Below are 22276 nucleotides of genomic sequence, written 5' to 3' on the forward strand. Positions count from 1 at the left end.
CTTGCTTTAAATAAGCTGCATTCGAAAAAATGACGAGAGATAGAAAACCAAACACAAGGTTGTCGCATGTTTAGTCGGCCTCTCAGATTGACAAATAAGTATCCTGAGTGAACTCGAGTGAACCAAAGAATATAAAGCCCCAGGAATGGAAGGATTGATATCATTGGCCGTGTGTTTTGGCTGTGGTAGAAACTTCCGGCAAAGCAAATCAGATTAACCGGAAACGGTTACCGCATCCCGGTCTCTCTTTAAAAACCAGGGGCGCAAAAGTTCCACTAGACGGAGCTACACCTTCCATTCCTGGGGCTTTATATTCTTTGAGTGAACTACACCTCCGCGCAAAGTCTACCCCCGCTGTTAAACAAAAGCGGGGGCCAGTAGTTAGCACGCCCCTGCCATTAACTGATGATGATGATATTGAACACCGTCAGTATATGCAAGGTTTTTTTGAGATGTCTAAAAAATATAACGATTTGGTTTTTATGACACACTTTCGAAAGTATAGATCAGCGTTTGAGGTACATTTCAGTATTTTCTTAATTCTTTGTTTTAGGTTGTTTAACTTGTAAATTGCGATACCCAACTTTACACTTTTCGACCAAGACCATTTCAATTTAATAACTTAATATTATCTTAAGCACATTCTAATACCGTCGTAGTTTGTAGTGTGTACCTCTACTTGAGGCATTATAGCACTTAATTTAACTTTTCTAGAAATCTAAATAGGGTACGATGATGAAGGAGATTACATTGTTATTTTCAAACAATTATCATATTATAATCTTATTTTCGAAGTTTGAAAATTTTGGCGAGGAATGGGGAAAAGCCATTTTTGACAACTTTTGGAACATTAGTGCTACGCCCTTGCATTTTCAGAATCACAATGGTCAAGTCATAGTTAGAAAGTGTCATTATTATTCCTCACAATAAAACGCGCAATAGGCCTTTCAATGAAACCTGTTCAGCACTCGCCAAGGAGTATTAACAGTCCGCGCCTGGACTAACAGATTCCTTTTTGTATAGTCTTTGTCACTTGCGGTCGCTTGGTGCCTGAAATAAGGAAATATTTTAAACGCTGTAAACGTTGGACCTAATTTGGAATTCGGGATCATAGATATAGATAATAAGTCGGGATTTCAATATTCTAAAATGCCTTAAAAAGCTACGTGGGTTCAAGGAAACACTTGTTGCATTCCGGATTGTGAAAGTAATACGTTAAGTTCTAATGGGATCAGTTTTCCTCGTTTTGAATTTTCCTTCAATATATTCCGAGATTTGAGCATTAACTGTACTTTTGCTGGTTTTGGGGTTTTATTACCGTCTAGTGGCTCCATATCTTCTCTATTTAACAGAAAACTAGAAATTATTAAGTTATTTACATTAGATTTATTTCATTTAATTAAAATTTTAACTTACCCAACGTTAAATATCTTAACGAAGGACCACAGAGAACGGTAACGCGTGTGCCGAGGCTTACAGTTTAAAGCGAAATCTTGAATTGAAGTTGGCTGTTCCAAAGAGGGTTGGCTGTACAACTACCCGATAAAATCTGGTAGCCGTATAACAGAAATTAAATCACCTAGTTACGGTTTTACGCGGCGGGCGGGATGGAAGGGGGACGTAACTTTTATTGAAAGACCTATTAGCTAATAATGTCAACATTTACTAAAATCAACAGAATTTGGACAACTTTTGAAATATATTATTTCAATAAATTACAATTTCGTAAAGAATGGATGTGCAAGTTATAATTTGGTGGTTGGAGCAGATGTTAGCGGGGCATGCCCTAGATTTTGATTCCCGAAGGAACCAATATTTATAATTATAATTGTATTTATACTTTTCATGTTTAATATAGAATAAAGTAAAATCACCAAAAATTAAAAATATAACCTAGTGTAGTTAATTTTCCGGAAATATAAAAAAATTGAAATATATATTAATTTTTAAGGGTTTTTAATGTTTTTAAATTTTATCGATATAAAATGTCTAATATCAGTAAACATACTACAAAATATTAATAGTTTTACATTGTTAATGAGCTTAAACTAGTCTAGAGGTTTAGTTTTACTACTATGCAGTCAGCCTACTTACCATTAAAAGATGAGTAAGCCAAACGTTTGTGTAGTCGACCTTTAAATTAAAAAAGCTTATAGAATTTAACCAGGAATTCATACCTCAAACTTGGAATGGTTATCTCGCCCGATTTCCGTCTCTATCTAGGGGACCGTTTTTTCCCCATCATTTTCACGTCAGAGCATACGTGTTGTCTCATACGATTTTCAATGGTATTAAATCCTAGTTTCAGATAATTTCATCCCCCAGTGTCGAAAAAGGGTTCAAACATCTTTTTGCTTTTCCCTTCGCTATCCCCGTATTGATAGCGACGGTCAACTCGTATTTCGGACTTCGCGGTTCTCAAGGGCATTGTAACTGCTGACCATTTTGACAGCGCTAACAATGCCGGACTTAATCCTTCCACATGGAGAGGTCGGGAGAGCGAGCTGACCCGTCGCTATCAATGGTGGGCTTTCAAACCCTAAATTTCGAAATGGCCGGGGAGTCGAACAACAAAAAACTACAGTTGTAAAAACGGGAGGTTGCGCGGGGTAAAAACTCCTAAAGAGGGAAGACGCGTGCGAGGGGGCGATTTTTTTTTCTCATACACGTCACTGAAAATGGTCCCCGAGATCTTTCCATAGGGAATACGGCCGGATAAAAATTCCAAGTTCGAGGTATGAATTCCTGATTTAACTAATATAGATGATGAAAATGGTAAACCAAAAATATTCCATTGAAACACCAATTCACCGACTACAGTTTCACCCAGAGCCGGGACTAGGGTTCCACTCTCCCTCATTCCATAATAGAGCCTTGCCACCTACAAAACGTTCGTAGTCATTTGCACAATTTGATAATTTTCTTTCTTATCGCTTGGTTTCGGTGTCCTCCGCGACGTTGTCGTCTCTTCGTTTACGGGTTTTCTCGTGCCTCGGTTTACGTAAGATGCCCGACACACGCACTTCACAGAACGGGACGTCTTTAGGGGCTGCTTGTTTACGCGTTTCTTTATTCACACTTTTCTCTAATTCTCTTTATTTACTCGTCTACGGTTTGGCGGCTGGATTGCGGGTTTCTTATCCTCTTTTCTTTTTCTTCTCTTTATCCTGACTTCTTACAAGTTGACGAGGAGGTAGGTACTTCGGATTTCGGTCTGAAATGTCCGGCTAGGTGAGGAAATCGGTCTCTTCCATCTGGGTTTCTTCTCTCGGGACGGCTAGATATTTAGTGATCAACAGGTGATTTGAGGGTATTGCATGAGGCATTACATTTTCAGATTCATGACTGCTTGGATTAGGCTCTTCCGGTTGGAATGCCCTGGATGTAGGTCATCTAGGTATAGTCAGTGATGGTTGTTTCGATCATGAGGGTTGCAGCGAGGGTTAATTAATATTTAAGCACGACTTCATCGCACATTATTTTCTAACTACTTCGACATGGTCTTTCTCTTGCCCGATAAGCAGAGTTCTCCTGTCCTTTTGGGGCTCTGTACGTCTCTTGGTTTTGTTCCAGGGATTAAAGGGTGGACTTGAACAGAGCCGTAACTAGGTGTTCTGGCGCCCTTGGCAAATTGAAAATTTGGTGCCCTCTCAGTGGTGTAGCAAAGGGAGGGATTTCGACCCCGAGGGCCTTGATCAGAGTGCGCCCTGCCCTAAGTTCGCTAACGACCTTCACCAGCAGCTGCTCGGTGTGCCCATTGGGGCGGAAAAGGCTGTGCGCCCATGATGGTTCTCCTTTATTTTCCGGTGCGACTTTTTTACAAAGTCCGGGCCTGTCCATTAACGGCGTCGACACAACGTTTGGAATATTACACTGATAAAAGCCGACACAGATATAAAATAATTTGTATTTACCGTTAGAAATATAAACATGTAAAGAAAGCACTGTTTCTGTTTGACGTAGTTATATACTAGTTGACCTAACTCGAGTTAACTCATCTAGTTGGGTCAAAAAGGTGGTTCGGGTGAAAAGGCCTTTGCCAACTAATCCAATTCATCAAATATGAACGAAGCAATTTAACGAAAACGCCGTGACATACAATACACGCGCTAGACCTATGTTTCAATTTTAAATTTTTGTGAAAATCTTTAAAGTAAAGACAAACACGTGACGAAATAATATTAATGCGTATCATCCAGTCTAGGAGCTTTCAGCGAAGCCAATCTAGAGACTGGACATGCATCAGATTTATAGCCCGGTGTACCTAGTAACAAAGACCACACCACCGGAGGTCCATCATCATAATGCCCTACGCCGGCGTCCACAAGCCCGGACAGGTGAAAAATCCAGCATTGGTAGCAGCACCCTACTACTGATGGTCGCACCCTCGACGCAAGCCACTCAACCCAGCAGAAGGTGCAGCAATGGGTCGACCAGCCCCCACTTCGCACACAGCAGTGGGAATAAGAGTTGATGCTCTGGCAACTCCGGCCGACACCCTACCCAGGAAGGTAGAGAGCCGCGCCCTTTGGAAAGAGCTCCTAAAGGGGAACGGCGGGCACACGGCAGCCCACATAACCCGGCACAGCTGCCACCGGAGATCCCGGTGGAACTCCAAAAGGCCGGGAGATGGGTCCGCCGTGCGCTCATACGGAGGCCCGCAGCTCCACAGCAGGCTACTCAATCCGCCGAGACGGCCAGTTTGCCCGGCCCCTCTCCGTTAGCCTGGGCCGAAGCCCAGTTACCAGCCCACACAGGACCGAAGTCGGAGGTGGAGATAGGACCATTTGGACGGAGCTAACATCTCCCAGTGCGCCACTGCCCGTGATGGGTTACAAGAGCCGGACCCCGACTCCCCGGTAAAGCCACCAGTTATTGCACACTCCGACCCCTCGTGGGCCCCAATCTTGCCCCCGCCAAGGGTGCGCGAGGGTAAGGGGCGCCGTTTGGCTTTCAAAAAGCTTAAACCTATTGCGAAGTACACCCACTTTAAGCCAGAGATCTGTAGCAAAACTGTGGTGGGGTTGGCTCCCGCCAAGGGTGCTAAAATGGATGGGCGCCATTTAGTACTCAAATTGATAGACACGCAGACGCTCTCTAAGTTCGCCATTAAATATACATTTTTGCTTACAAATAGGAATTTAAATTTTCAAATTTTGCGCTGACAAAAATGTTCTGTGGGCTTTGTACTTGTCTACACTTCTCGGGGGTCCATCTTTACTTCATTTCATCATCGCCGTCAAGGTATATAGAATTTCTACGGGAGAGGCAACTTAGTATAAGATAAAGTAAAGGAGAACACTCGAAGGCCACAGACAAAAACAATCTTTCAATCCACTGCGGCACTGTCATATTTTTCTAGAAATAACCCTCCGAAATTATTGAAACAATGGCTATTGATTTTTAAAGAAAAGTCTACTACGAGAATAATTCAAATTAACTTTCAGCGAAGCTATTCAAGTGGCTGGTGAAAACTGCTAGTAATCTTTAAAAAATATTAAAAGCAGTTTCAAATTAGTCTAATAGAGGTCACCAGTCTCTAGATTGGCTTCGCTGAAAGCTCCTAGACTGGATGATACGGTTTAATATTATTTCGTCACGTGTTCGTCTTTACTTTAAAGATTTTCAGAAAAATTTAAAATTGAAAGTTAGGTCTAGCGCGTGTATTGTATTTCACGGCGTTTTCGTTAAATTGCTTCGTTCATATTTGATGAATTGGATTAGTTGGCAAAGGCCTTTTCACCCGAACCACCTTTTTGACCCAACTAGATCAGTTAACTCGATTTAGGTCAACTAGTAAATAACTACGTCAAACAGAAACAGTGTGTTCTTTACATGTTTATATTTCTAACGGTAAATACAAATTATTTTATATCTGTGTCGGCTTTTATCAGTGTAATATTCCAAACGTTGTGTCGACGCCGTTAATGGACAGGCCCGGACTTTGTAAAAAAGTCGCACCGGAAAATAAAGGAGAACCATCATGGGCGCACAGCCTTTTCCACCCCAATGGGCACACCGAGCAGCTGCTGGTGAAGGTCGTTAGCGAACTTAGGGCAGGGCGCGCTCTGATCAAGGCCCTCGGGGTCGAAATCCCCCCCTTTGCTACACCACTGAGAGGGCGCCAAATCTTCAATTTGCCAAGGGCACCAGAACACCTAGTTACGGCTCTGGTCCTCCTTTACTGTATCTTATACTAAGTTGCCTCTCCCGTAGAAATTCTATACACCTTGACGGCGAACATGAAATGAAGTAAAGACGGACCCCCGAGAAGTGTAGACAAGTACAAAGCCCACAGAACATTTTTGTCGGCGCAAAATTTGAAAATTTAAATTCCTATTTGTAAGCAAAAATGGCGAACTTAGAGAGCGTCTGCGTGTCTATCAATTTGAGTACTAAATGGCGCCCATCCATTTTAGCACCCTTGGCGGGAGCCAACCCCACCACAGTTTTGCTACAGATCTCTGGCTTAAAGTGGGTGTTCTTGGCAATAGGTTTAAGCTTTTTGAAAGCCAAACGGTGCCCCTTACCCTCGGGCGCCCTTGGCGGGGGCCAACCCCGCCAATGCCTAGTTACGGCACTGGTAGTTGTTTTCAATTAATTTGTGGTATTCGAAATTGTTTTTTAAGATAAGAAGGGTGGATATTTTCATTTAATTTCTGGTATTAGAAGTTGTTTTTAAAGATAAGAAGGGTGGGTATTTTCATTTAATTTCTGGTATTATAAGTTGTTTTTAAAGATAAGAAGGGTGGGTATTTTCATATTTTCATTTAATTTGTGGTATTCGAAGTTGTTTTTCTTTCTGCCAAATTAAGATATAAATTTTATTTTATCTGAAAAAATTATTTAAAATGATTTGGGTAAAAGAACAGTCCATTTTTTTCTTTACAAACATACGATTATATCAAATTAGATAGGTTGCTCTTTCTTTTTCATGAGACGTAAACCTTTTTGGGTAGTACCAACTTGTTTTTTTCATGACGTATTATTTCAATAAAAAATTGTCCGTTTTTGACCAAAACAATTTTATTAAAGGTTTTCGAGTACGCTCTACAACTTATTGATTGAAAATTTTCGTCTACCACCTATCGTTCAAAAAATAAAAATTTCAAAACAGTGAAAAATTTAACATTTCTAGCAACTATAGTTTTTGAGAAAAACGCCTGGGCCGATCAAATTAAGACACCCTGTATTTCATACATCGGGGTATTGTGTGACATCTTTAACCTTTGTACATTTGCATTTCAAGCTCGGGGATCAAATATTTAGGAAAAAAAGGTTCGTGAAACTTGGTTTTCAATTGGCACTAAATTCAGATATCACAAAAGAGCGCATGCGGATTGGTAAATAATATCATTTTTCAAATCAAATTAAACTGCTGTTACGAAGAAAGGTATTTGAGATGATAATATAGTTTGAAGGGTGAATAAATTTTACACCCATACGTAATTTTTGAGGTCATCTAGGATAATACCAAGGCACCAGGGTTAGCGCATACTTTTTAAAATGATGTCATTTTTCACCGTCGCCATCTCGTGAGCGACGCTGTATGTATATTTCGTTTAAAGGAACACAGAAGGACTGCTTTTCCAAGAGTGATCAAATACGCGAATAAGTCAGTCAGTTTTATAATTCATTCCAATTGGTAAAGGATTTAGCTTTTTTATCCTTTTCTTCTTACATCAGAGGATTAAAAAAATCTACATACCCGTAATGGCCACCACAATTGATTTTCCACCCGTAAGCCGCGTCTTTGATTACAATAAATATATCGAAATTTCTACCAAGCGTACAAGATCGATGTACAAAAATGATCCAATTACCATACGTGACATAATTACTTATAAGTATGCCACTAGCTCTATTTCATCACAAACGGTTTGTTTCACCGATATGGCGTCATCCGTATCCTACGTTATATCTCAAATGCCGATTATGCTGATAAACCGACGGCCATTATTTGAACAACCAAGGCTTACGAGATCAAATGAACTACAATAGTGTCAAGTGCTGTTAATGCAATTAATTTGCAAATTAATGAAGTTCTCGGAGGCTCAGGTTCTGGTATAGTTATTGGGTCGAGCTGTAACCTGAACCACTTGTCGTATTTTAATTCTGTAAACGGATTTAAAATCAGCGTGTTTCACTTCATGGGGGGTAAAATTGGGGGTCGTTCCGATTTGAAAGTCCCGTGGCACTCTCGGCGTACGTTAGTCCCGTGGCCTTTATGCATCAGCCATTGGATATAGGGGGTTTAAAGGGGTACAGGGAGGTTTGGAACGACTGCGAGTTTGAGTTATTTATGCGGGGAAAAAGGTACCACGGAAATTCTCGCGTTCGAAAGTGGGAGGGGAGTACTACGGAAGTTATCAGTTATCACATGGAAAAAGCGGAGAGGGGGTACCACGGTAATTATCACATGGGGAAAAGGGGGAGGAAAGGCCTTACTGGGGTGGTTCTACTATTAGGAGAAGGGTACCACGGTAATTATCAAATGGAGAAAAGGGGGAGAGGTTACCACGGTAATTATCACATGGGAAAAGGGGAGAGGGGGTACCACGGTAAATATCACATGGGAAAAAGGGGGAAGGGTACCACGGTAATTATGAAATGGGAAAAAGGGGGAGGGGGTACCACGGTATTTATCAAATGGGAAAAAGGGGGAAGTGGGTACCACGGTAATTATCAAATGGGAAAAAGGGGGAAGTGGGTACCACGGTAATTATCACATGGGAAAAAGGGGGAAGGGTACCACGGTAATTATAGCATGGAAAAAAGGGGGAAGTGGTACCACGGTAATTATAGCATGGAACAAAGGGGGAAGTGGGTGTCATGGCCATTATCACATGGAGAAAAGGGGGAGGTGGGTACCACGGTATTTATAACATGGGGGGAAAAGGGGAGGGATGGTAATTATCACATGGAGAAAAGGGGCAGGTGGGTACAACGGTAATTATCACATGGGGAAAAAGGGGTGGAAGGGCCTTACTGCGGTGGGTCGACTATGGGGAAAATGGTGCCACGGAAATTATCCCATGGGAAAAGGGGTTGGGGGCGTACTGGAGTTGAGTTCCTTGAAACACACAACTAGCTGAGGGTCCGCCTGTAAGGCGGGCTTCTCTGCTAGTATATGTATATATAGAAGTTAAATGCTGTCATTTTACACGTAATATTTACAATTTAAAATTTTCTCAGTTTACTGTTACAGTTTCAAGGCTCAAATTTAAGGAAAGGGTTTTAGAAATATATTTCGCTTTTGAAAATTCCAAAAACAAAACTCTTTAATTCTAAACATTTTCAATATCTGCGCCTTCATAGATCTCAACAACTCCTCCTTAATTCAACCTAACAACTGCTTTGATAAAAGCATTTTTCATTTAATAGCTGTCCCTTTTCTCTGCCTTACAGGGCATATTTTGCCTAAAATTTATATTTGTAAAAGAAAACCGTAAGTGGGAAAATAAAAAGGTTTTATTTTTAAATACATTTTAAATAGAACAGATCAGTACTTTGCTGTAGGATTTTTTTATATTTTATTGAAGGCTAGTAATAGTATTTAAAATAGTTTTAAATATATTATACTCTATAATTAAAAAGGAAAAACACCTGTGTATATGGTCATAAAGAATAGAAAAAACAACTTTAATTACACAGTAAAAACTTTAATAGGATTTAAATTTTTATTTTAACAACGACTAGTTTCGCTCTCTTTCAGAGGCATCATCAGGTCTAATTTCAGCAGCAGTTAGAAATTTATGAATTTAGCTCGGGTCACATGTCATGGGGGTGGGTCAAAAATAATCGCGATACCAAAGTTCAGCTATTATTGCACTCGGGCCGTTATCTCTATTGAGGCTACATTCATCTCTTTGTTTTTTAACACTTTGAAGTGATTCCAATAGGTTAAGTTTAAAGACATTATTTTGTAGATTGATAAGCTTGGGTTTGTCTAATGATAAATTATGAGCCGGGAGTAGTGGCGTACTCCTGTAATCCCAAGCGTCTGGGAGGCAGAGTTTGTGGATGGCCGTGTGAGGACGACCACCAATCCACCAACGGGTGGTCGGAATACTTCCGCCACGGGTGTCCCCACCCCTGTCCCCACGTATCCCTCCGTTGGCGTGGCCGCTACACTTATCTCACCCTGATTAATCAGTTATGGTGTACTGGTGTCTAAGGCCTTGGGTCGATACCGATGTGTGTATCAAAAAAAAAATGATAAATTATGTTTCGGGAATTCAACGGAATGAGCCGCTAGGGCTGAAGAGTCCTAAACGACACTAATACCTATAAAAAACTGAAAAAAGACCCTACCAAAACATTTCATGAAAAAGTTAAATCTACTATAAAAAGCTGTCTAACTCTAGATGATACTCAGAAAAAACGACTCATCCCTAGTAACTTTATTGCCCCAAGAATGTACGCGTTGCCAAAAATCCACAAACAACCAATGAAATTCAGACCAATAGTCGACAGCATTGGTTCCTCTACCCATAAAACTGCAAGGTTCCTATCAAATAAACTCTCGTTCCTCACCTCTACGCATGCCCATACTATAAAGAACTCAAACGAACTTATTTCCACTCTTCATGACTTGAAAGTCGAACCTAATGACTTACTAGTGTCGTTCGATGTCATAAGCATGTTTACTAAAGTACCCGTAAAAGGTGCTATCTCCGTTCTAAGAATGCGCCTAATCGACATAGACATGAATCGTATGGAACTCGAAGACACTATCAACTTAATTGAACTGTGCGTTATAAATCCGTTTTTTAAAGTGAATGGTCAATTCTACACACAATGTACTGGCCTAGCGATGGGCAGCCCTCTCTCCCCGCTACTTTGTGATATTTACATGAATAAATTAGAATCTTTTGTCCTACATAACTCCCCCTTTAGCATTTAATTCTGGAAACGTTACGTCGATGACGTCCTTTCCAAATGGATTCATGGTAGGGAGGCGTTGAATGAGTTTATGACATTTCTAAACAGCGTTGACCATAATATACAGTTTACGGTAGAAACTGAAGTCAACAATTCTATACCATTCCTCGACGTACTAATCTCAAAAAATTCTAATATCATCTCTACCACCGTATATCGTAAACCATTCTCCGTCTCCATGCCACCCCATTGGAAATCTTGTCACCCCGTCAACCAAAAAATAACCGCTTTCTACACCTTTATGACACGAGCCGTGAACATTTGCTCAGATCCAAATACACTAGACTCAGAAATAAATATGATCAAAGCAACAGCAGAGAACAGGGGCGTGCCGATCGCCAACCTAAATAGAGGGTTCAATAGAATCATAAACCGCAACAAAATTACTTGTAATACTAAACTAAAAATAAACAACACCAAACCGAACTATGTAGTCCTTCCCTTCACTAACAATCTTAGCCACCTAATAGGTAACGTGTTCAGTAATAATAACATAAAACCAGTATTTAAACCAATCAATAAAATCCTAACTGTTTAAATTCCCTTAAAGACGAAACTGCAATATTCGACAAATTTGGAGTTTACGAATTTGATTGCTCCTTTTTAAAAAGCTACACAGGACAAAGTAAACGCAACCTATATAAAAGGTTTAACGAACACAAAAACGACATAAAAAAAAACAAAAAAGTCCATTCTTCAGCCCTAGCGGCTCATACCGCTGAATTCCCGAAACATAATTTATCATTAGACAAACCCAAGCTTATCAATCTACAAAATAATGTCTTTAAACTTAACCTATTGGAATCACTTCAAATTGTTAAAAAACTAAAAGATGAATGTAGCCTCTGTTGTTGTTCGGTTATCAGAGGATACTTAGCCATAGTAAGCTTTAGGTATGGTTAGAGAGAATCAATTTCCATCATGGGAAATATATGGACCACATTGTATAGGTCTGACAACCCTGTTGGGCAGTTATCTCTGTTGCCTGGCAGTACTGCTCCCTCACACTGTTAAGCTAGTCAGTTGCTATTACGTTGTCACAGAGTTTACTTTATTTTTATATCGTTCCTAATAAATTAACTTAATTAATTAGTTCATTGGTTTCTTTATTATTCCACAATAACATGGTAGCAGAGCGTGGTTGTGGAGATATAAGAAATAAAGCAAAATAAAGTGTCTCTAAAAAGAAGAGGACAAGGCTTAAGGAAACGCGGCAAATTTACGCGTCGTCTGTGCAAAGTAACCAAGATGGCGGAAGGTGGCTTAATAATGACTGGACAAATCAGTAAGCTGGATTCCCATAATTACCATAATTGGAAATATTCTATGGAATATGTCTTAAGAGAAAGGGGATTGTGGTCTATTGTCAATGGTACAGAAACAGCCCCAGTGGGAACAGCCTCAAACCCAGTATCACCTGATCTATTAAAGGCCGAGGACAGAGATTCCATTTTATCGTGTGCGAATTTAGACCCCACAAAATTGAGTGACAGCGTCGACAGCTTGACCGCCGGCTCGGACTGTTTTTGAATATATTATATACAATGAGCATCAAAAAAAGAGGTAAGCTACAATACATGGAATTGTCCAGGCGGTCACTCAAGCTGTCAGAGCTGTCACTTTGGTTGTCAGAGATGTCAATCAGCTGTCACTCGTCAAAAAATTAAGTACAGGGTAAGAGGGGTCGAGATTCGCTCTGGTCTCGGTCTTTAAGCAAGTTTTTGGCCAGAGAGGACAAGGCTTATGCTACAATTGCTATGGGCGTGAGTGATGATCTCAGAAGTCTAATTTCGGGAATAGATAAACCAGTCCCGTTATGGCAGGCCTTAGCTAACGTGTTTGAACCAAAATCAAGAGCCCGGATAGCGGTTCTGCGTAAGGCTTTCTTTGCTACTGTCTTTGAGGAGGGCGAAAGTATGGCAGGTTTTATTGGCCGATTGTATGAAGTGAAAAACAATTGGAAAATGCTGGGAAAACAATTGATAACGATGAGATATCATATCAGTTGATAGGTTCCTTACCTGAGTCCTATGATGGGTTGGCTTTACAAATTTATCAATATAGTGATGCGGACTTTACACCCGAGAAACTTAAGAGAGTTTATTAGCTGAATATGGCAGACAATTAGAGAAGGAGCAAATGATGGATAAATCATCAAAGGCCTTAATGTCAAGGACCAAAGCAGTAAAGCCAAAGAGCGAAACTACTAGTGAGACCCGTAAACAGTTTAAAGGGACTTGTCATAATTGTCATAAATGGGGGCATAAAGCGTCTCAGTGTAAAGCGAAGAAGAAAGAGAAAACGAAGGTTGAAGAAAAGCCTAGAGTTGGGGCTAGAGTAGGATTGTTAGCTACAGCGCTATATACCGATGATGAACCTACTGATGACTGGGTAGTAGATACTGGAGCCACAAAGAGTGGTTTCACACCTACACATCGTGCGAGGAAACAAACGTCGCAATAGGCGAAGGGACAATGAAAGCACTTGGTCGTGGTTCCGTGTGGCGCAAGGTTAGCTATCAGAATACCATAAATTACCTCCATTTACGTAATACAATTTATACACCTGGGATGAAGAAAAACCTTTTATCGGGTCGGTGTATGGATAATGCTGGAATAAAGGGAGTGTTTGAGAAATCACGATTAACTGGTTTCACACAGGATGGGAATGTATTATTCGAAGCACAGCTCCATGACAACCTCTATATTATGACCGCACAAACTTTGGTTGATGGTCCTCCGGGGGAGACCAATGAAGAGGTGTATAATACTACTAATACTAATATTAATCTTTGGCATTTATGATTAGGCCATGTCAATTCTGTGGATTTGAGGTATATGGCCAACCATGACATGCTGAAAGGCATAGGAGCTCTAAGCGGGGAGTCCACAACTTGCGCACCATGCAAGAAGGCTAAGAGTACAAAACAGCCACATAAGCCACTAGAACAAATACAAAGTACCGATGTCCTGCAACTGGTTCATGCCGACGTTTGGGGGCCATCTCCCGTACCATCGTTAGGAGGCGCTAAGTATTATCTTGTTTTTGTTGATGATCATAGTAGATATATTAAAATATACACAATAGCACGGATGAGTGAAGTCTTCTCATGTTTTGATCAATATAAAGCAGAAGTGGAGAATCAGACGGGGAAGACGATAAAAACCCTACGAACTGATAATGGTTTGGAGTTTTGTGCAGGGTACATGGAGAAGTTTTGTCAAAAACAAGGTATCATACATGAAAAGACAAATACTTACTCCCCAGCTATGAATGGCGTGGCAGAAAGGGTAAACCGAACTCTATTGGAAATGGTCCGTGCCTATATGGGAGACGCAGAATTGGTCACTACGGCGACCTATATTAAGAATAGAATTAAACACGCCAAGTTGGGAGATAAAACACCAGTCGAATGTTGGTCAGGACACAAACCGAGTGCAAGGCATTTACGGCGCATCGACAGTCTTGCTTTCGCACATATCGCGAAGGAACGAAGGGATAATAAATTCCAGGCAAGAGCGACACAGGTCATTTTGGTTGGGTACGCCCTTCAAACGAAGGGATATCGTATTTGGAATTACCCAAGCAATGAAGTTGTTGAAACTATGCATGTAGACATTGACGAATATCAAATCGGAATGGATAGTTACCCTGACGCTGCTAGTGGGGAAATCTTTGAGTGGCCTATGGTTGAGGTTGAAGAAACAGATGTAAAGCCAACCGGGGAAGATACCCAACCGACCCATGAAGATAAACAACCAACCCATGAAGATATCTACGCACGTAACATGCTGTCATTTAATAATGCCCTACCACCTGGCTTTAGTCTCGAGATTACGGAACGCAAGTCTGGATTATCAGCTGGAACAAAGGATATTTATTATCGTAACCCAAAGGGCAAACGTTTACGTTCAACGAGAGAAATTAGAGAGTATCTTAGCGACAACAATTTACCGTATGATGTTGGAGTATTTAGTTTCTCGAAGACACATTTGGATGCTGTATTTTCGGAAGGAATGTCACAAGCAAATCATGAGAACTTGCAAGTTAATGAACCAGTCGATGATGCAGGTGACGAGACCATGGGGGCCAGGTACACCGAGATACTAGTTCCATCATCATATAAAGAAGCTTTAACATCTCCTCAAAAAGAAATGTGGAAAAAGCAATGGATGAAGAAGTCCAGGTACTGAAAGAACGTGATGTCCTGGAAGCTGTTCCTATACCGGACGACAAAAAAGTAATTGGCTGCCGCTGGGTCTACGCAGTAAAAAAGAACAGTGACAACGAGGTTGTTCGATATCGTGCCCGCCTGGTAGCCCAGTTCTACAATCAAGTAGAAGGGCTTGATTATGATGAATCGTTCTCACCGGTAGTGAATTTCAGCTTAATTCGCTTCTTCATGGCATACTTTGTGGTCTGTCTCGGCTGGTTACACGTTCATCTGGACATAAAAAACGCATATTTATATGGCATCCTGGAACGTAAAGTGTATATGAAGCAAATACCCGGGTATAATGAAAAAGAATCATCACAATATTGCCTGCAACTTCATAAGGCCCTGTATGGATTACCACAAAGTGGACGAAGATGGTATGAAGAGCTAGATCGCACATTTAATCTACTCGGGTTTAACAAGGTCCTTGGAACTAACTGTGTCTACAGTGTCCCTGGACGAGCAATAATAATGGTCTATGTCGATGACATAGCGGTCTTGGTTTGTAATCAGCAGGTACTGGATGAGATACAGAAAAAGATTGCAGGTGCCTATGATGTTAAATGTCAGGGGCCAATATCTACATTATTGGGCGTTGATTTTGACACACAAGGTGATGGAAGCATAAAACCTATCAGACAAGATACATCAGGAAAGTGGCTGCAAAGTTCGGCATCCATCTGGAAGAACCCGTCAGTTTACCGATGAATCCCAATGTAATAATGACAAGAAATGATTGCCCAGAAACACCGGAAGAAGTCGATGTCACCCGATACCAAGCGTTGATTGGAAGTCTCTTATATATCGCGCAAAAAACCAGACCAGATATTATATTCGTAATAACAGCTCTCTCGCAATTTAACAACAATCCCGGTTTTCTACATTGGACTCTTTTGCGTGAAGTTGTGAGATATTTGTTATCCACAATAACTTATGGATTGAATTACATGAAAGAAATTGAACCAAAGCTAATCATGTATTATGACAGTGATTGGAGCACAGATCGTGACACAAGAAAATCCATCAGTGGTTATGTCGTTTATAGGTTCCTGTCCGTTTTCCTGAAGGTCAGCAAAACAAAAATCAGTTTCCCTGTCGATCATGGAGGCAGAGTTCGTGGCACTTTCAGTCAGTCAAGGAACTTAAGTGGGTGATCCAAATACTACAACAAGGACTTAGACAATTCCAATTCGGTTCAGGATTACTGACACCCACTGTGTATTGTGACAATCAATCCGCTATATTTTATAGTCAAAATAATGTTGAAAATCAGAAGTCCAAACATATCGACATAAGGTACCATTTTGTACGCGATTATTTATCTGAAGGGTTGTTCGTGTTAAAGTACGTTACATCAAAAAAGATTGCCGCAGATATTTTCACAAAACTATTGAGCAAAGATCGGTGGATAAATTGTTTACAGATGTTGGGATTGAATAATCAATGAAAAAAAAATGTTGTTAATGATTAATCATATGTCTAACCATGATAGTATAATGTCTAAGTGGGGGAGTGTTGTTGTTCGGTTATCAGAGGATACTTAGCCATAGTACGCTTTAGGTATGGTCAGAAAGAATCAATTTCCATCATGGGAAATATATGGACCACATTGTATAGGTCTGACACCCTGTTGGGCAGTTATCTCTGTTGCCTGGCAGTACTGCTCCCTCACACTGTTAAGCTAGTCAGTTGCTATTACGTTGTCACAGAGTTTACTTTATTTTTATATCGTTCCTAATAAATTAACTTAATTAATTAGTTCATTGGTTTCTTATAGAGATAACGGCCCGAGTGCAATAATAGCTGAACTTTGGTATCGCGATTATTTTTGACCCACCCCCATGACATGTGACCCGAGCTAAATTCATACATTTCTAACTGTTGCTGAAATTAGACCTGATGATGCCTCTGAAAGAGATAGAGGTCGGTAACGGTTAATCATTATCCATGATTAAATTGATTTTTTTTGGGAAAAAAATGTAAACAAAGAAATTTTCCGGTTAATATTTCAGAAGATGATTAATTTTACAAATTTATAAAAAAATTCATCGGATAATACAGAAATATAAATCACTTGATCAAAACGTTTTACCAATAATTTTGAGAGCTTTATCTATTGAATAAAAGTTAACCATCCCCGACCTCTAGAAAGAGAGCGAAACTAGTCGTTGTTAAAATAAATTTTAAATCCTATTAAAGGTTTTACTGTGTTTTATGGTTTATATATTATACTCAACTAAACGTATAATTTTGTATGTCAAATTGACTTATAATTGACCATTAGGGTTTAGATAACAAGCTATAGGTGTATAACAGGCTCTAGTGAGCTTGTTAAATATGTAATTTTGTCAGACAACTAGTTAAAAAAAGTTATTGGAATCTGTTGATTCGTTGATGATCTTGAAGCAGCTACGAGAGCGCGAGTACTAGTGAAAGCACTAATCACAGAGAAAACTGTTCTTTATTTCCCAGTGAAAGATTTTATTAAATCTAGTGCGAAACGTTTTATTTTATATCCCCATTAAAAGGGACCCAGCGTTAATCATCTGGAATCGCCAATTGTAGAATTTCACAGACTGAATCCTCAGAATGTAATTGGTTATTTTTGCAAAAGGTCATTAATATTGAAATTGATTGGACAGGTTTTTTTTAACATTTTGTATTTTTAGTACTTTGGTATTTGAACTCAATGTGATTATGTAATATGAAAACTGAACATGGGAAAAAGTTGTTACAGATCAGTTTGTAATATTGATTAAAATAGAGAATGAATACCCTTGCAAGAACGCTTATCTAATAATTACCATTTATGTACAATAGTTTATTTCGATAACAATCATGATGCGGCAAAAAGCTTGTAAAAACAATTTATCCAAGAAACAAGCAGGCCAGCGAAATATTTCTTAAACCCACATCTCTTCTGATCAAGTGATTATCTTTATGACATCTTTAAGGCGCCAATTTCAAAATTTTAGGTGAATAGATGTAAATATAGGAAATAAAAGGATAACATTAGAAATATAGGAAATTATAGGAAGTCTGGGCACTATGCTCTTGTTTAAATTAGGGCCTCTCTAAAAATAAAATATGAAATTAAAATTAACAATGTCTTCAATCGAACAGAAATAATTTATTCGTTGGGAACGAACTCGATTTTGATCGGGGGGTCTGGGTTCATTGAGACACCCTCCTTATGGTCTCCAACTAGGCGGCATTCCAACTCTTCTCTCGTTACGACTGGAATCGAAACTTGGTCGATGAAGTCATCAAAAGGCTCTTGTTTGACGAAGTTGACTAACACCAGTTCATTGTTGAAATTTGAACGGCCTGCGTCCGGCTCGGCAACTTCCGCTTTCACGGCGTGGGCGCAGTTGGAAGTTTCAATGAGGGATTCAATCTGTTCCTTCGTCAAACGTCGCAATCGAACCAAACAATATCTACCTCCCAGAGAGTCAGATTGACGTGGCTTAGACTGGCGCACTGTTTCTTGGTGATGACTGTTCGACGGTGAGCTTGGAGGGTATTCTGGGTAGCGAAGATTTCGGTCGCAAGTGGGAAATTTGTGAGCCTTTATACCGTGAGAATGATGTCTTATTTCGTGAAGATGTAAACTCTTCTTATGTCTGGTCCGGTATCCGCACTTTGTGCATCCAAAGGGATTTCCTCCCGATTGTCTGGTTTTGTAACTGAACAAATCCCCCTTCTGAGAAGACTGGTCACACTGGGAGGGTTTCTCGCCCGAGTGAGTTCTTCTGTGGCTATTCAAATCACCCTTATGTGCAGACGCGTAGTTACACTGGTCACACTGGAAAGGTTTCTCGCCCGTGTGAGTTCTTCTGTGGGAAATCAATGATTTTTTGAGTGCAAATGCTAAGTTACACAGGCCACACTGGAAGGGTTTCTCGCCCGTGTGAGTTCTTCTGTGGCGATTAAAATCACTCTTCTGTGCAAACGCGTAGTTACACTGGTCACACTGGAAAGGTTTCTCGCCCGTGTGAGTGCTTCTGTGGCAAATCAATGCACCCTTGTGTGCAGACGCGTATTTACACTGATCACACTGGTACGGTTTCTCACCCGTGTGAGTTCTTCTGTGGAGAATCAAATTACCCTCTTGTGCAGACGCGTAGTTACACTGGTCACACTGGAAAGGTTTCTCGCCCGTGTGAGTTCTTCGGTGGATAATGAAATGACTCATATATTTCGTTGCGTAGACGCATTCTGAACACTTGTGCATCTTCTCTTCTCGGCTGCTCATTTTGCGTGTTTCACTCTGAATCAAAGGCTCTTTTTGATTTATGAACGGGTGTTGCTCATACAAAGGCCTAAAATAAATTGAAGTTAAAATTTTAGCGAAAATAAATCAGAACGGACGAACAACTTTATCATTGGGCGCCAGTTAGTCGAATTAGCCACAATGATGACACGAAAAAAGAGTGTGTAGCTTTATCAGTAGCCAAATTTGGATACAAACAAAACAACCAGCATATATGATTTACTGTATTTAACGATTAATATTAATACCGGTACTTTTAGAATTGATGTATGTTTTTTTTTAATCTATTAAACATTCTGATTATGTAAATAAAAATATTTTAACCAAGTTAACGAAAGAGGATAGATATTTATTTTATTTTATTTGGCGGCCAATATTACTGTTTACTGAATATAAATAAAAAATTAACTAGATTTTTGTTCAAGATGTTAAAATAATGAAGAGATGGCAAAAACGCAGGGCTGATAAAGAACTTTCACTGGATCTGCCAATGACAGGGGTTTTTTGGATTTCAACAAACTTTTTCAAAATAATTTTATTTAATTTTTGTTTTAAATTTTAAATAAACTACACACCGACAGACATCCATTTTCCAACAGCATCTCTTGTACTTGGTTAAATTGTGGTATTTTAAATTGTTTTTTAAGATAAGGTTGGTTTTTTTTCAATTAATTTGTGGTATTCGAAATTGTTTTTTAAGATAAGAAGGGTGGTTATTTTCATTTAATTTCTGGTATTCGAAATTGTTTTTAAGATAAGAAGGGTGGTTATTTTCAATTAATTTGTGGTATTCGAAATTGTTTTTTTCGATAAGAAGGGTGGTTATTTTCATTTAATTTGTGGTATTCGAAATTGTTTTTACGATAAGAAGGGTGGTTATTTTCATTTAATTTGTGGTATTCGAAATTGTTTTTACGATAAGAAGGGTGGTTATTTTCAATTAATTTGTGGTATTCGAAATTGTTTTTTTCGATAAGAAGGGTGGTTATTTTCATTTAATTTGTGGTATTCGAAATTGTTTTTTTTCGATAAGAAGGGTGGTTATTTTCATTTAATTTGTGGTATTCGAAATTGTTTTTACGATAAGAAGGGTGGTTATTTTCATTTAATTTGTGGTATTCGAAATTGTTTTTACGATAAGAAGGGTGGTTATTTTCATTTAATTTGTGGTATTCGAAATTGTTTTTACGATAAGAAGGGTGGCTATTTTCAATTAATTTGTGGTATTCGAAATTGTTTTTTTCGATAAGAAGGGTGGTTATTTTCATTTAATTTGTGGTATTCGAAAATGTTTTTTTCGATAAGAAGGGTGGTTATTTTCATTTAATTTGTGGTATTCGAAATTGTTTTTTTCGATAAGAAGGGTGGTTATTTTCATTTAATTTGTGGTATTCGAAATTGTTTTTTTCGATAAGAAGGGTGGTTATTTTCATTTAATTTGTGGTATTCGAAATTGTTTTTACGATAAGAAGGGTGGTTATTTTCATTTAATTTGTGGTATTCGAAATTGTTTTTACGATAAGAAGGGTGGTTATTTTCAATTAATTTGTGGTATTCGAAATTGTTTTTTTCGATAAGAAGGGTGGTTATTTTCATTTAATTTGTGGTATTCGAAATTGTTTTTACGATAAGAAGGGTGGTTATTTTCAATTAATTTGTGGTATTCGAAATTGTTTTTACGATAAGAAGGGTGGTTATTTTCATTTAATTTGTGGTATTCGAAATTGTTTTTACGATAAGAAGGGTGGTTACTTTCAATTAATTTGTGGTATTCGAAATTGTTTTTACGATAAGAAGGGTGGTTACTTTCAATTAATTTGTGGTATTCGAAATTGTTTTTACGATAAGAAGGGTGGTTATTTTCAATTAATTTGTGGTATTCGAAATTGTTTTTACGATAAGAAGGGTGGTTATTTTCATTTAATTTGTGGTATTCGAAATTGTTTTTACGATAAGAAGGGTGGTTATTTTCAATTAATTTGTGGTATTCGAAATTGTTTTTACGATAAGAAGGGTGGTTATTTTCATTTAATTTGTGGTATTCGAAATTGTTTTTACGATAAGAAGGGTGGTTATTTTCAATTAATTTGTGGTATTCGAAATTATTTTTTACGATAAGAAGGGTGGTTATTTTCAATTAATTTGTGGTATTCGAAATTATTTTTTACGATAAGAAGGGTGGTTATTTTCATTTAATTTGTGGTATTCGAAATTGTTTTTACGATAAGAAGGGTGGTTATTTTCAATTAATTTGTGGTATTCGAAATTGTTTTTACGATAAGAAGGGTGGTTATTTTCATTTAATTTGTGGTATTCGAAATTGTTTTTACGATAAGAAGGGTGGTTATTTTCAATTAATTTGTGGTATTCGAAATTATTTTTTACGATAAGAAGGGTGGTTATTTTCATTTAATTTGTGGTATTCGAAATTGTTTTTACGATAAGAAGGGTGGTTATTTTCATTTAATTTGTGGTATTCGAAATTGTTTTTACGATAAGAAGGGTGGTTTTTTTCAATTAATTTGTGGTATTCGAAATTGATTTTTAAGATAAGGATTTTATTTTCATGTACATTGTGGTATTCGAAATTGTTTTTTTAAGATAAGAAGGGTGGATATTTTCATTTAACTTGTGGAATTCGAAATTGTTTTTAAGATAAGAAGGGTGTTTATTTTCAATTAATTTGTGGTATTCGAAATTGATTTTTAAGATAAGGATTTTATTTTCATGTACATTGTGGTATTCGAAATTGTTTTTTTAAGATAAGAATGGTGGTTATTTTCAATTAATTTGTGGTACTCGAAATTGTTTTTAAGATAAGAAGGGTGGTTATTTTCAATTAA

At 38.6% G+C, this 22276-nt stretch overlaps 2 protein-coding genes across 5 annotated transcripts in view; one reads left to right on the forward strand and one right to left on the reverse strand.

Annotated features, from left to right (window-relative positions):
• Positions 1–22276, forward strand: part of LOC149968657 (uncharacterized) — a 365051-nt gene that overhangs the window by 194059 nt on the left and 148716 nt on the right. The window lies entirely within an intron of this gene.
• LOC149968665 (uncharacterized) overlaps positions 18051–22276 on the reverse strand; it is a 384171-nt gene continuing 379945 nt past the window's right edge. For 3 of the 4 annotated variants that reach the window (XM_090154959.1, XM_090154957.1, XM_090154958.1), the window contains one exon: positions 18052–19482. In XM_090154959.1, the coding sequence (XP_090011085.1) occupies positions 18291–19415 (1125 nt within the window). In that variant the 5' untranslated portion in view covers positions 19416–19482 and the 3' untranslated portion in view covers positions 18052–18290. Of the gene's footprint in view, positions 19483–22276 lie in introns of all 4 variants that reach the window. The other variant, XM_090154956.1, reaches the window with a different exon arrangement.

This window comes from Leiobunum rupestre, chromosome 1, assembly GCF_980474605.1.
Source record: "Leiobunum rupestre chromosome 1, qqLeiRupe1.1.hap1, whole genome shotgun sequence".
In the NCBI taxonomy this organism is placed as follows: domain Eukaryota; kingdom Metazoa; phylum Arthropoda; class Arachnida; order Opiliones; family Sclerosomatidae; genus Leiobunum; species Leiobunum rupestre.